At 51.1% G+C, this 14,120-nt stretch overlaps 1 protein-coding gene across 1 annotated transcript; it reads left to right on the forward strand.

Moving 5' to 3' along the window:
* The first annotated feature begins 6,090 nt into the window (after nucleotides 1-6,090).
* Nucleotides 6,091-14,008, forward strand: LOC122390954 (cilia- and flagella-associated protein 99-like). The gene is made up of 7 exons (XM_043384412.1): nucleotides 6,091-6,724; nucleotides 6,910-7,102; nucleotides 7,330-7,471; nucleotides 7,867-7,919; nucleotides 8,313-8,453; nucleotides 8,915-9,069; nucleotides 13,577-14,008. The coding sequence occupies exons 1-7, from the start codon at nucleotides 6,306-6,308 to the stop codon at nucleotides 13,914-13,916; spliced, it is 1,443 nt and encodes a 480-aa protein (XP_043240347.1). The 5' UTR covers nucleotides 6,091-6,305; the 3' UTR covers nucleotides 13,917-14,008.
* Nucleotides 14,009-14,120: the final 112 nt, after the last annotated feature.

The following is a 14,120-nucleotide window of genomic DNA, read 5'->3' on the forward strand; positions in this document are numbered from 1 at the left end:
ATAGGGATGGGGCGAGGGAGGATATGCACTGCGTCTGCAGGTGTTTAATTTAGATCACAAAGGCATCATTTCCGGCATAGTGCAGAGTCACTATCTTCCCCCTCCTCTGCACTGCGGCATCTCTGCGCCCCTCACACGGCGTCCTCACTCCACGGCCGGCCGCCGCCAACTGACCCACTCGCCGGGCGCCGCGACCTGACCCGTGTCGCTGCCGCGGCCTGCGCAATAGAGTCGGGGCTGGAATCCGGGGGTTCGGCCGGCCGGCCGCCTCTGGAGCGGGGGACTTTTTTTGTAGACCTACTGTACGAGCGCCCAATAAGCGTAATTATCCAATAAGTGACCAGAGGTTCTCTCAATGGGCTCGATGAACGACTCTGAGGGACCGTGATTGCTTACAGGGAAACAAGAACCACGGATGTATAGGAACACGTAACTCGACGCGTGAGGAATTGAACGAGTTCTTTGGGCTGACGATCTTGCATTCAGCGAGAAATGTATAGGTGCGGAGTGCGGGATGAATCTGTTCGTTCAATGTTCATGTCCTTGCCAACCCGCGGGCATTATTCTGCGCTCCGCAACGATCTTGCATCCTTTCATCGCTAGTGTGCACCCAATCTGATTCTTCAGTCTTCAACCTGTCTCCAGTCTTCATGCACCCCACCCCTGCAGCCTTCTTGCATCCCTTGCACTCCTCCGGGGCAGCGCTGGGTGTCCCGGCTGCACCCGCGTGGTCCCTTTCACCAGCACTTCACACAAATAGTCGCGGCCAAATGGGCCGAATAAGCCTCATCGTGCCGCACATCCTCGAGTTGCGAGCGGTGACACAAACACCGACACACGCCGACACTAACAGCTGTCCTGGCGCGCAAACATCCGTCGGACAGCGACCAGACATCCCATCTAAGTCGGTCCAAATCAGAGCAAGGAAAGTTACTCCCAACGTCAGCCAAGTGATTTAGTCAAAATTCTTACATTCGGCCATGCATGAGTCGGACATCCTCCCAATAGTCGAACATCCCCCCGAACATCCTCCAAACAATCTTCTGAGATTTACCACACATTACTGTAATTACAAGTGTCTGGTGATCTATTTCGTTACACTTAAATAGTTTTCGAATTTCGAAGACATTTATTTGTACGTTTGGGCGTCCGCCTCAGTTTCCGGTTCGATAGCTCGTTTTAGCTCCCTGTCCATATTGATTCGTTTTGGCTCCAGGCCCTGTAGGTATATAGTTCCCAGACGGTAGCTCCTCTATCCACGGCTCAGGCGGCCGTACCCCGTTCATCCCACCGAGCCGTTCCATTGTTTGACACGCACACACCACACGAGCGGACAGCATCTAACTAATGAACTTCTCAGGGGTAAAAAGTGAGCACGCACAGCGCTGAGCGCCGCGCGCAGTCGGCCGCAGCGGGTGTGTATTTATTAATACCACCATCTGCACCGGTCGCCGCGAGCAGGACGGAATGGGTGTGTATGTGGTGTGCGAGCTATTTGTTATTGCTCAGCGGGGGTCTGCGCACATGTGCGCCGGGCGGGAGCGGCGTCATCGCCGTCCCCGCCGACCGGGGAGACGTCATCAGCGTCATCGTCCGCCAGCGAGCCGTCATCAGACAGCCAGTGCGCGGCGATGACGGGTGGACAGTGGAGGGTGACGGGTGGACGATGACAGACGGTGACGGATGGACACTAAATGGTGACAGACAGTGACAGACGGTGACGGGTGGCCACAGGTGACAAGTATATATAGGCTATGGTTGGTGACGGATATCGGACAGTGACGGACAGACATGGGAGAGTGGAGTGTGGACTCGCAGTTGACATTTATGAAAAGTTTTCTGCTCGTAAGTTAGGTTTATTGATTTCATGAACCTTTGCGCAATACCAAACAATACGGGCAATCAGCAACCGCGGAGGCTTATCTGAGGTCCATTGCAGAGGTAAAAGTAAACCAAGCAACGACGGATGCCGTTTATCGTGCAGCCAAAGATCACCAGTTGTCATAGAGACCATTGAACATTGGATGGTCGTCATGATAACGGGTGAACGTTACAGTTAGCCCGGGAGATGAAGTGGCAGTTTTCAGTCGTGTACCGCGGCTTTGCAACAGGATCCCAGATGGGATATAGATCGGGACTGTCATGGCCGAGACAAAACTCATTATCGGGAGAGTCTAAGCTATCTCACGACAGCTGGAACTGAGTCTTGCGATGCTGCCTGTCTGCGATCCAGCATGTTGCATGGCGGAAAAATGGCGCTAGTGGATGACCATGTTTGGGTAAATAACATATTTTTAGTTACATAAAAATGATAGATGACTGATGGTGCAATAGGCTATGTGTGATGTATAGTTTATGTTTATCTAACAGCATTTTACAGGACCAATTTAACCTTTACTGCGATCGGCAGATGGATACATTTACATGAATTGAAGTCGTTTCTGCAAGCCGCCTGCTATATATGCCCGTCTGGCCGGCCGGACGCCCGTAAGGGGCTGTATCCGGCCCGGATCGATGGTAAGCATCGCGCTGATCTGAGCTTCCTGTAGCCAGCACCAGAGGAATGGCGCCAATGCGGCGGATAAATGGCGCGAGTTGGGAGCCACCTCCGGCATACCAGGGTCACGAGAGTACAGAAAGAAATACTTATGCACAATGCACCACGTGCATTACATTGTATCTTCATTAGCCGAGTCAGAGACGCATCCCACGAAATCACGAAATAACCGAGCCATTGCGTTAAAAAAATTGAAACATGGTCGATGACTATCGGCTCATGCTAAACAAAAGCAGGCATTGCACATCAGTCAGAGATAAAGCATAAAAAATCATCGCAGACGTAAGCTCCATACGTACCGACAGCCAGCCTGTCTCCTTCGCGGCGTTTCCACGTCATCGTTTCTCGTCTCTCGTTATCACTCTCACACCATATCACTTCACACAACAGTCGTCACCGGGTGAACCTTCACACTCCCCAACACTCGCGTATCACGTGCCTCGTGCCGCGCGCGCCGCGCCGCCACTGCCCGGGATCGACACGCACCCCACTCGTCCCCGTTCCGCTCTCGACTGGCGGCCTGACGGCCAAGAGCCGCCGCCCGGCCGCCCGTTCGACCGACCGCGCAGGCGCCGTCTGGTGCTAGCTGCACGGCGGATATGACGGCGTTGCAGTCTCCGGCCGGCACGCCACTGCTCGTGAATGCGTCCGGCTCGTGAGCCCTTCGTGATCTGAGCGAATGCCGGAGCTGGGTTACCGGGGTTCTGGGTAACACCGTTATGGGGATTTGTGCAGAGTGCATGTCCTGCTAAATAACAGAGGTGGAGCTCAAGGATGTTTGAAATTGCAATATTCCACGGATTTATTTTCGACGTGCGGCGCCGAGACCACTTATTAACCCTCGCCCGCACATGCCATTTTCCCATCCTAGAACGCACATGGGGGGGGGGTTGCCACCCCCCCGCGCCATTTCGTTCCTGTTGGAGATAGAGCTTAGCGGTAGAGACCAAAAAGATTCTTTGGGAAGAAACGAATCCAATGGTACCCAGTTTTACCTTCTCAGGTCAGTAATTGACCTTCCAGGTCAGGTCAAACTAAAAAATGTTGCTGTTTTGGGTCACCGTTGGATATCAAGTGCGCTGCTTATCAAATACCGATGACGATGCTGTTTTCTGGTGCCAAGCCAGCTAGAACCTCCTTGTCACACTACCCGACCAGAATTTTGCTGCTGAGGTCAATTCAGGTCAAGTTAGGTCAAGGTCAATTATATGTGTTTGTATGTCTGTGTGTGTCTGTATGTATACTGATGTGTGCACCGATTGTTTTTGGGTCTATATTACATGAAATCATGATCTGAGAAGCTTCATAGACCCGGGAACAGGGGGGGGGGGGGGCAGCGGGGGCGCTTGCCCCCCAACTTGGGAGCCGAGGGGGCGGCGCCCCCTCAACATTGAAGCAGCGAGAAAAGATCTTTCCTCCCTTTTCCGGACTTCTTTTCTTCTTGTTTCCTTTATACATCTAAACATCAACACACGGCATTTTCCTTGCCAACTGAATGGTTTCTGCTGATACAGTATCGATTTGACAATTCTGCACCTGGGCCTGACCTTGGCCATAAGTTTGGCAGGCCAGATTTTATACTGGACCATTTTGGGTCAACTTTGAGAAATACATAACGTACAACGGTGGTAAAATGGTTGCTATAGGTATAACACAGTTTACCCGCCCGGGTGTGAGGGCTAGGGGTGTGGGCCGTGGGGCAATGAGTGCACTGACGTGGCGCCCTCGGAGGGCCGGTATGGGATTAAAGCTCAGCGACACTAAGGGCTTGTGTGGTGCCTTCGGTTATCGGTAGCACCCTTAGAATCACCGGCGTAGGGCCCTCAGAGCCGCCAGTAAGGGGCCTTTAGAGGCACCGGTGTGGGGACGCCATGCAGGTGCCGGTGTGGGCGCTCAGAGGTGCTAGTGTGATTCTCTCAGAGGCGCCGGTGAGGGTCCTTACAGGCGTTGCTGTGGGCCCTCATAGACGCTGGTATGGAACCGTTACAGACGGGTGTGGGGCCTTTAGACCTGCTGACGTGAACTCTCTACAAGCCGGCAGGGGGTCTCAGTGACCGGCAAGGGGTCCTTATGCCGGCAGAAGAAGTCCTGTGGGGTCCTTAGAGACCGGTATGGTACTGTCAGACACCGGTGGGGCCCTCAGAGTCACCGGTGTGGGGCCCTCAAAAGTCACCAGTGGGTTGCTTTTAGATGCGCAGGTGTTGGTTGGGTCCTCAGAGCTGCCGATATAGGGCTTTAATAGGCACTGGTGTAGGCACTCAGAGTTTGGGGTGTGAAACCCTCAGAGACACCGGTGTGGGCCCTCATTGGCGCCGACGAGGGCCCACAGTTGCTGTTATGGGGCCCTCAGAAAAATAAGTGAAGTGTGGGACCATCACAGGCTGGAAATGCCCCTAGAACTGGCCCCTCATAGGCCAGTAAAACCTTTCAGAGGACAGTAACGGGCCTTTGGAGACCACCGAGGTGCCCTTAAAAGCCGCAAGCGGCCCTCAGAAGCCGGCGTGGGGCCCTTATGGAGATCTTAGTGTGGCTATTTAGGTGCTCTAACAAGCCCCATGGGGCCCTTCTGAGTAGAAATATGGCTATCGTTAACCCTCAGCGGTCAAATGGCGCCGTGCCGCAGGGCCCCTCGGACCCGATGGTCCCTTTTATCCCGATGGCGGGGGGGGGGGGGTACGTGTCCCCTTAGACCCCTAGCTACGCCGCTGTTTCATATGCATCATGTCAGGTATTTTAGGCTCGCCCCCCCCCCCCCAACTTGAAAATCGTTCCCGGGCCCCTGAGCTTGTACCAAAAATCCAGTCAAAAAAATTCACAAAAAGTAAATTCAGCTTGCCTAAAACGCAATTATCTTAGATGACCTAGGTTGACCTTGACCCTGACCTTGACCCCTGTACATCGTCGAACAACATGTGCCATGATAGGTGGGAGGTAAGACTGGCAAAAAAGGCCGAAATCAGGGTGTCAAAAGCTCACAAGGCCCATGGCAAACGCAAGATGTTGAGAATTGGTCATTAGGGTCATGACATGACCTGAAAAACAAGGTCATATCTCCGAAACCAAAAATCACAGAAACTTGAAATTTTCAGTGGACATCAAAAAAAGATAGAGGAGCAGCTATACGAAAAATCAGCCTTCTAGCTCTAAAAATGTTGAGTGCAGAGCAGAAAGACTACCTAGGGGGGTGGCAACCACCCCCCCCCCATGTGCGGGCGAACCTGAAAGCATGGTCACTTTTCGGATTATTCTCTGGGATAATAATATCTAACTCAAGCTTCAAAAATTCCAGCGTTCTCTTACTTTTTACTTGGGAGTTGGGTACAAGTCTTTAGAGGTGAAGGGATTGGTATGATACAGGTTCTAAAAATGAGAGTTTTTTAGTTTTTTTTTATTTTTGTCTAAAAAGAATCATCGCAAACGACAACAGCAATAAGTTGTGGATGTTCAAAAGAAGGCATCTGGGCGTAGCAAAAGTCACATAAGGGCTCATCAAAAGCTGTTTTGCACGTGGAATAAGCTTTGCTACTTTCAAGTTTTAAGCGTTTAATAAATTTGAGCCGTTACGAGAAACATTTCTGCCGTTTTATTTTGCCCTGAATTTTTTCCCACATGGCTTTGTAAAAAGCAGCAGTTGACCAATTGCTAGACAAATTCGACCATGATAAAAAATGTGTAATCGTTCAACGTGATAAGTATATATTAGATTTGTTCGTAGCTGTAAAGTTGGGACGACCAGCAGCCATCAAACATGAGTGAGCGCACAAATGCCACCAGCGCCAAGGGGAAGAAGGGAAAGGGAGGCGCCTCGAACGCGGCCAACAGCACCAAGGCGTCCATCCGACCGCCGCAGCGGATCACCACTGTTCAGAAGCTGCACATGAAGCTGCTGGAGGCGGGCATCGGCGCCGGCGACCGGCGCGGACCGACCGACGCGGCCATCGCCGCGGGCATGAGAGCGACGGCGCGGCCGGGCCCCGGCACCGAGCCGCCGGACGGCTCCGTGAGCAGGGACTCGAGTCCCGGCATCGACCTGGTGCCGCCGCCCCAGGAGCCGCCCGCCGAGCCGCCCCCGCCGCCGCCGCCCAAGAAACCGGCCAAACGCACCGCCGCCCAGATCTTCCGCGAGCTGGCCAGGTGCCGGGCCGAGCAGGAGGAGGAACTGAAAAGGTGAGTCTATCGTCACTGCCCCTCCCCTTCCATATATCAGACAGATAAATACCTAACCTTCAGGCCTGTCCACCTGAAATCCGTAGACTAAAATGTGCTGCTCGCACTGCACGCATGGCGGTGCTTGCAGGCCAGCCGCTCTGTCGAGAGGTCATGTCCTGACCGTCTCGTCGCCGCCACCGCAGACTGTCGGCGCTGGAATTTGTGCCCGTCACCGAGGAGGTCGTGAACAAGAAGGCCGTCGAGCTGGAGGAAAAGGAGGCCCACGACAGGGCCGAAAGGCGCATGCTGGCACTGCTCAGTCTCGAGAACTCCATAGCCTCCAAGGAAAAGGCGCTGGAACATAAAAAGAAACTGGGAGATAAAGCGCTGCAGGAGGTAATATTTTTTCGAATGATTTGCTAGAAATTTAATTGTTCTGTGCAGGTAACACATATAAGAGTAAAGACGCGACGCTAGATCATATTGTGAGGAACTTCTTCTCGGTCAACCGATCACCTTCATACGTATTGCAGTGATGGTTGCATTATAAGCAGGTCGTAGACTTTCTGCGACAAATCACCAATCAGCTATGTTTCAGTGTCATCTATTTTATGCCGTTTCAGAAGCGAAACCTGCGCACCGTGCTGGCTGAGCTGAGGGCCCAGGAGCAGACTCTGGCCGAGCACGTGCGGAGGACCGTGGTGGCACTACGGGAGAGGGCCAGGGAGGCGGTCAGCGCGGTCACCCAGCAGAAGGTCACCGACGGTGAGTTACCTGGCGTGGTGGGACGATCTGGTGGGACAGAGGGTTTGTGGAGAGGTTGGTGGGACAGGGGGTCGAGACGGTTTAGTTGGTGGGACAGGGGGTCGAGACGGTTTAGTTGGTGGGACAGGGGGTCGAGACGGTTTAGTTTGTGGGACAGGGGGTCGAGACGGTTTAGTTGGGACAGAAGGTCTGGTGGGACACACAGTCTGGACGGACAGACGGTCATGTGGGACAGTCTGGTAGGAACGATGTTTTGATGGGATGGTCTGGTGAGACGGACGGCGAGGGTTTTATTTGTATCTAAACAAAAGTTTCCACGGCTTTGTATCATTGGTTGCATAATATCGTAAAATAAGGTTGCGTAATACATTATCGTAATCCGCATTTATTTCCAGCTCGCCAGTTTGGGGAGGAGACGCTTTCACTGGTCCGTGAGGCTCAGCAACAGGTGAGAAAAGGCGCTAAGAACAAGCGTTCTTGGTCGGTCAGAACAAGTCCGTAGATAAGAAAGGGAAGCGTTGAAACATTATTACCTCTCGTGTTAGCGGCTTTAAATATAATTTAGAACGTTTCATTGCGAAAGGACACAGTTCAACAGCTAAAACAAATACTCAAAGCGTTACCCCATAGGAGCTTTGACCATCGTATCAGTTGATGCACAATAAAAAGACATAACCATCGCTAATCAATTTCCTTTTATGAAAACCGACGTCGCTACTCCATGCCATCATTAAGCAGTGACCATCCAGCAGACGCGTCCTCTTGCCTCAGACTACCTCCCTCTCTCCCTCCGATGCCCGATCTGCGATGGTGCACGTGCTGTTCCCCTTCCGGCTTCCAGAGAGAGGAGGAGCGTCAGCAGCGGGCGCAGCTGATCCAGGAGATCCGGCAGCTGGAGACCACGCCGCTGCCCCGCTTCAAGGAGCTAGACCTCACCGAAACGGCCGGCCACGGACTGCTCGACGAAATGTCCATCGTCGAGGTAAGCCATCGGGGTTCGACGTAAGAGCTTAGATTCATTGATAAGCGCCGAGACTGGGGACAGATATGATGAAGGGCTTCGGCATAAATCAGAAGACGTCATTATTTGCATGTTGATGCGTGAAATTTCCCTTTTTTGTAGAATACCTATGCTCCGATAATTGGTGCACTACCGAAATCCAGTTTATCTTTATGACAGTTATTATTATTTCAATGACAATTTTATTTTTATTTTTATTTCAACTATAATAACTACGTGCAAAATCAAACACGATTGCATTCGTGTGACCTCTAGCCTGACGTACTTGACGTAATGACCTCTGAACTAACGTAATCGTTTTTGCCTTTGCACGGCCGCTTAGTATTTCGATGTTCTTCGGTCTATCTAGGTATAAGAATAAAATTCATTATAATGCGGTAAATGTCTGTTCGTGGAATAAATGAGAATGTGATTCGTTTCAGCTGAGAGAACGACTTGCCCTCCTAAACATGAGACGAACGGCAGAACTTCGAGAAAAGAATCAGATGATTCTCAAAAAGAAAAAGGAACAAGAAGAACAAATGGAATTGGCTGAGGAGATTTTGGCAAGATTCCACGAAACGCAAGCACTTGAACGGTAACGGTCTAACTAAGTGTCAAATGCTTATTTTAGTGTTATTCATTCAATACGATAATTCCTAGCTAGGTATGTCCTGCCCCGAAAAAAAATATGAGTGGCAAGGACAGAATTGCGCATCAGCGTTAGCTACTATTATATTACGGTCTTCACTCTACAAGGAACTGGAACCGTTTCGGGTCGGAGCTTTTAGAATCGATTACATCACTTCGTCAGCGGGTGGCAATCGGTTAGGTATTGGGATTTGGACATATCAGTCGCAGAAGTACTTACATATTTTTGAAACTTCGAGTTCCAAAAAAGAATAAAGCTCCCATTTCCTATTGATAAGTCATACTTACCTCCCTATCTTTAGCGCCTTCTTTCATTTTTCCATCGTTCGCGTTCCACTCTGAGCTCCAGCTCCGAGCTGTATAGACTCCGAGGAGCCAGAGCAGCTCTTTCTCCGGCTCCGGACAAAATACAAAGCTCCGACCCTTTAAAGGTAGTGTGCCACCTTTGAAAGATTTCCCATTTTATTTTTCCTAGGATAAGAAGCTTCTGTTTTTACCTAATATCGCAAAAAAAAATCAAAAATGGGCCTGGAATAGTGCCTTTTTCGCCTAAAAGTTTATCGGTTTTTCGATATGTATAACAACTGTAGTGGGCTCACCTGCAAACAGGCGTCGGCAACAATCGCGAATGCGGCGCACATGTGACAATAAGCAAAGGTCATTATAGTGTTACGACGTACGGGAATGAGTTATCAGCTGTCTAATCGTAGACAACACAACGTCGAGCCTTAACCCTCGCCGGACCTATTGGTTTTCTACATACGCGCCGGCCGAGGGGGGGGGGCGGGTACGACCCCCCCCCTCGCCGTTTCGCCCCTGGTGGAGCTAGCGCGTCGCGGAAAAAACGAGCGTGTGCGCCGTTACGAGACGCAGAGATTGGTACCCGATTTTAAGGTCCTAGGTCAACCGGTGACCTCTGAGGTCAGGTCAAGTGCCCCAAGGTACGGTTCAGTTTTTGGTGAATAACTTCGCAAAAAACAGCCGCCGCAGAGCGCCGATTTTGGCAGCATCGTGTTCGTCTCGCTCAGGCGCGTCGAATGATATACTTTTTGTCCGGGTCAGGTCAATTTGGGGTGTTGACCTCAGGTCAAGGTCAGGTCAGCACCCCCAGGTCACGAAGTTGGTCGAAAGGGGTCATGTCGCATATCATTCGATTCGGCAGGTCTTCCTGAGTCCATTGGTGGCTTTCCCGACTCGCTAGCTCAATTAGATCAAGAGTTATTGACGAAAAACTAATATGACCTTGATGACGTCATAAATGACGTCACGCAAGATCAACATTGCAAAAGTGACGCATCTAACCTTGCAAGGAGTGCATCAAATCACGATTCTGTGTGCTTGAGATAGTTGGAGATCGTTCCCGGCGCCAGAATAGCAGTTTGAATTTTTCCCCATTGACTTATAATGGTGAGGTCACGAAAATGACCTGACCTCATATGACCTTTAGGAAAAATCCGAGATATACAAGTTGTGGGACTCATAATGGATACTAGATCCTGCAAGTTTCATTTTCCTGTGACATCTCCTCTGGCAGTGAGGGCGTTGCGAAGTTGCGACATCTGAAGACCGTGCAGAGGTTCACTTATGACGTCATAGGTCAGTGACCTGACCTGACCCAAAAATGCGGTTGGTGTCAAAAGATGCGGCTTGGATCAAAGGTCAGGTATGCCAAGTTTCAGCTCTCTATCGCCAGCGTGTTTGGAGCTATCGCGAAAAAACCCTATGGGGGGGGCGGCACCCGCCCCCCCCCCCCCCTCGGCCGGCGAGGGTTAAACCATGGATGAAAGAACCTGGATAGGAAACTCCTATTCCTTCAACATTACGGGCAGCGTTCCGGGCGATCGACCTGCCACCTAGCGTTCGGTAAGTATCGGGACTGGAAACTCCCGCCGTTCAGCATTACGGCCTATGGGGGACGCGGGGCGGCATGTTTCGAAACGGGTATTAGACCGCAATGCGGATTTATTTTTAGGTTTAGAAGCTAGTTACGACAGACAAAATTGATCAGCCTATCGAATGAGACCAAAACTGTTATTGTCCGTTCCGCACAAAAGTCGTACACGAGCATGGGTGGAGAATGTTTGAAAAAGTTGCCCCGGCCGGCGACTGGTAGTCATGGGAAAGACGACATGCTCAAATAGTATGTATTTGTAAACGGTTATCAACAAACCCATTCTCCGTTTAATGTAATAATGGATGTTGTGTTTGCTCAAGGATGAACATTTTATCCTAACTCTGCTCATTCAAGTCAGGCCAACAGGGCACATCAAGTGAACTCGTCTCATTTCACTAAGTTTCACGATAGTGTTGGGGGCCGGAGGCGTTGCTAGTCTTAGTCCCCAGTTGATTTTACGTGTGTAGGTGAAACCGCGGCAAGCATTTGTGTGAAATTCAGTTAAGGTTATAATAAATCAGTTTCGCATCGTGGTTCTGAATTTCGCTCCCAGGTCACCTAGGGTCAGGACATCAGGTCGAATTTGCTAGATAACCATGCTTTAAAAGTCTGCGTTCATGTCATTTGCAGAGCTTGGATATTTCCTAGAAAGACGAAACTTTTTTTCCACACAAAAATGTTAATTTTGAGTTGTGGCCGTCTTGAAGACAAGCGATTGGTTTTCATGTTCACCTGAAATGTTACTCGCGAGCGAGTCCTAAAAAAGCTATCAAATGTTTTGTTTGCAGTGTTCTAGGTCCTCTAAATCACAAGCTGGAAGAAAAGTTGTCAAAGCGCGCTATAAAAGGGAAAATTTGACTTTTAATGTCCTGTGGTGATTTTGTTTTTGTGCTGGCCTAAAATATGACGAAATTTCTCTTATTATGTTTAGCGCTCTTTCAAACGGCGTTGCCACTCCCCGCCACGCAGCCCAGCAGCCGAGTTTAAAAGGGCGTATAACGCCTACTCTACCTCCCGCCTCAACGTTTTCGATAGCGCCGCCATCCTGGTGCCGGTTTAGTTGGGGGAGCCTTAAGCCCCGCAGATCTTCTTCGATGCTACCCATTTTGTCTCACTGATATTACCCTAGACCTGTTTTCTTTTGTGATATTATTGTAAGGTGATCTTACGATAGCGACCCTTAAATATCGTTATATGTTGCATGTTGATCAAACTTATCGGGCTCAGCGATGAAAATATTTGCCCAGAAGTCCCAATCTCAAAATAAATAGATCTTCAAAAACTTTAAGAGGTAGATAAGTGTAAAGAGAGACACTTTTGTAGGCAGCACTCAGCTTTTTCTCGGCTGGAGACAGGTTTTAGGATTTATAAGAGTGAAAAAGTTACCCCGGCCGCGCCGGGGTTGGCTGAAAGTTACCCCGGCCACGGCCGGGGTGGCCGGGGTAGGTTCTCCACCCATGTACACGAGGGCCGAATACAGGCGACCTTGAAAAAGAGGGCCATTTCTAGTGTTTTTCTCTTACGCGGCGCCGGTGAACGCTTACGCGGCGCCAGTGAATGCGCGGCAGACGCGGCTCCCGCTGCCGCCGCGCGTGCCCTCGGGCACTTACCGAAGGGAACGCAATCAGCTGTTAGTTTCCAATCCAGGTTCTCCTTCATCCATGGTTAAACTGTAAGCCTGTATTGGTATTGTTTCTTTTATTTGGCTGTCGAACATTATTTATGGTTTGAAATATGATTTTATGTAAAATAATTGATATGAAAAAGCCGTCTCATAGGTTATGACCCCATTTCACCACACGCAAGTGGCAGAAATGACCATGATCAGCTGACGCATTTTTCTTGGCCGAAGTCAGAGCGCGCAGCCCGACGCGCCACCACCGCACCACAAAGTATGAGCAGAAGCCGCGCCCAAAGCCAGGGCCCCGGTAACGTGAGGTAGCCGAGTCGGGGCAGCGTGCGCTGACCCAAGCCGGGGCCGCAGCTTTGGGCGCGGTCTACCGCATCCCCGCGGGCAGCCCCGGGCTATCACATGACACCGGGAGGACGCGCGGCTCCGGCTTGGGTCAGCGCACGCTGCCCTGACTCGGCTACCTCACGTTACCGGGGCCCTGGCTTTGGGCGCGGTCTACCGCACCACCTAACAGGCGTGTTCGTAAACCGCAGGAGCTGATGATGAACGGGTTTATCGAAACTTGATTGGATGAGCATATCGGTAATAGCGATTTCAGTGTGTGCATTTATTGTTCATAGTGGTGTGAAATGTGGTTGGTGTACGACCGACAACCCGTCGGGGCGAATTTCGCACTGGGGTACTCAAAATTTGAAGAATTTAAGACGTTTCCATGAGTTTTAGGTATGGATAAGTTCTAAAAATCCGGTTCTCCTTATCTGGGCCATTAACTCCATACGGTCCAGGAAAGCTGGCACACTACCTTTAATAAATCTCAATAATGACCGTTTCCTGGAGGCTGGAATGTTTTTCGTTGGATGCTCTCATAACCACGCTGCTTCGTCGATCAATTCTGTCGTGCCGCTAACGCTCAGCCTGTATCCACAGGCAGCAGCAGCGGGAGCGGTCGGCCAGGAGGCCGCCTCCAGTCTCCTCCGAGCGGCTCCACCAGCTGCAGAGCGAGCTCGAGATGAAGCGGGGAGAGCGGCTGAGAAAAGCTGCCGAGCGGCGAGCCGGTCTGCGCCCGCCGCGACACCTGGCGGCGCCGATAGCAGCGTCTCCAGCGGCGGTGGTGCGAAGTGCGCCGCCGGGAGTGGGTCGCACGCGGGCGGAGGAGGAGGTGGTGTATCAAAGGCGGACAAAGAGTGACAGTTGTGTGCGGCTGGGTGCCAGCTCCCAGGGGGCCACCACAGGCACCTCGCAGTCCTACGGGTGTGTCGCCAGATAGATGGGCAATTGTGGGCTATAAGCACTGCAACGGATCGGCGGAAACGGTACAAGCTGAAAAAAAACATCGAAATATAATCTACTGTGATGCTAGTAAACGTTTCCCGGTTTACGTGGACTAGTTTTTAACGTCTGTCTAGTTTTATGTCTTTATTGTTATCCTAGTCGGAAGCATGAGCACAGATTTACACAGCTTGTGTCAAAG

The sequence above is a fragment of the Amphibalanus amphitrite genome, unplaced genomic scaffold, assembly GCF_019059575.1.
Source record: "Amphibalanus amphitrite isolate SeventyFive unplaced genomic scaffold, NRLGWU_Aamphi_draft 000416F_arrow, whole genome shotgun sequence".
NCBI classification, from domain to species: Eukaryota; Metazoa; Arthropoda; class Thecostraca; order Balanomorpha; family Balanidae; genus Amphibalanus; species Amphibalanus amphitrite.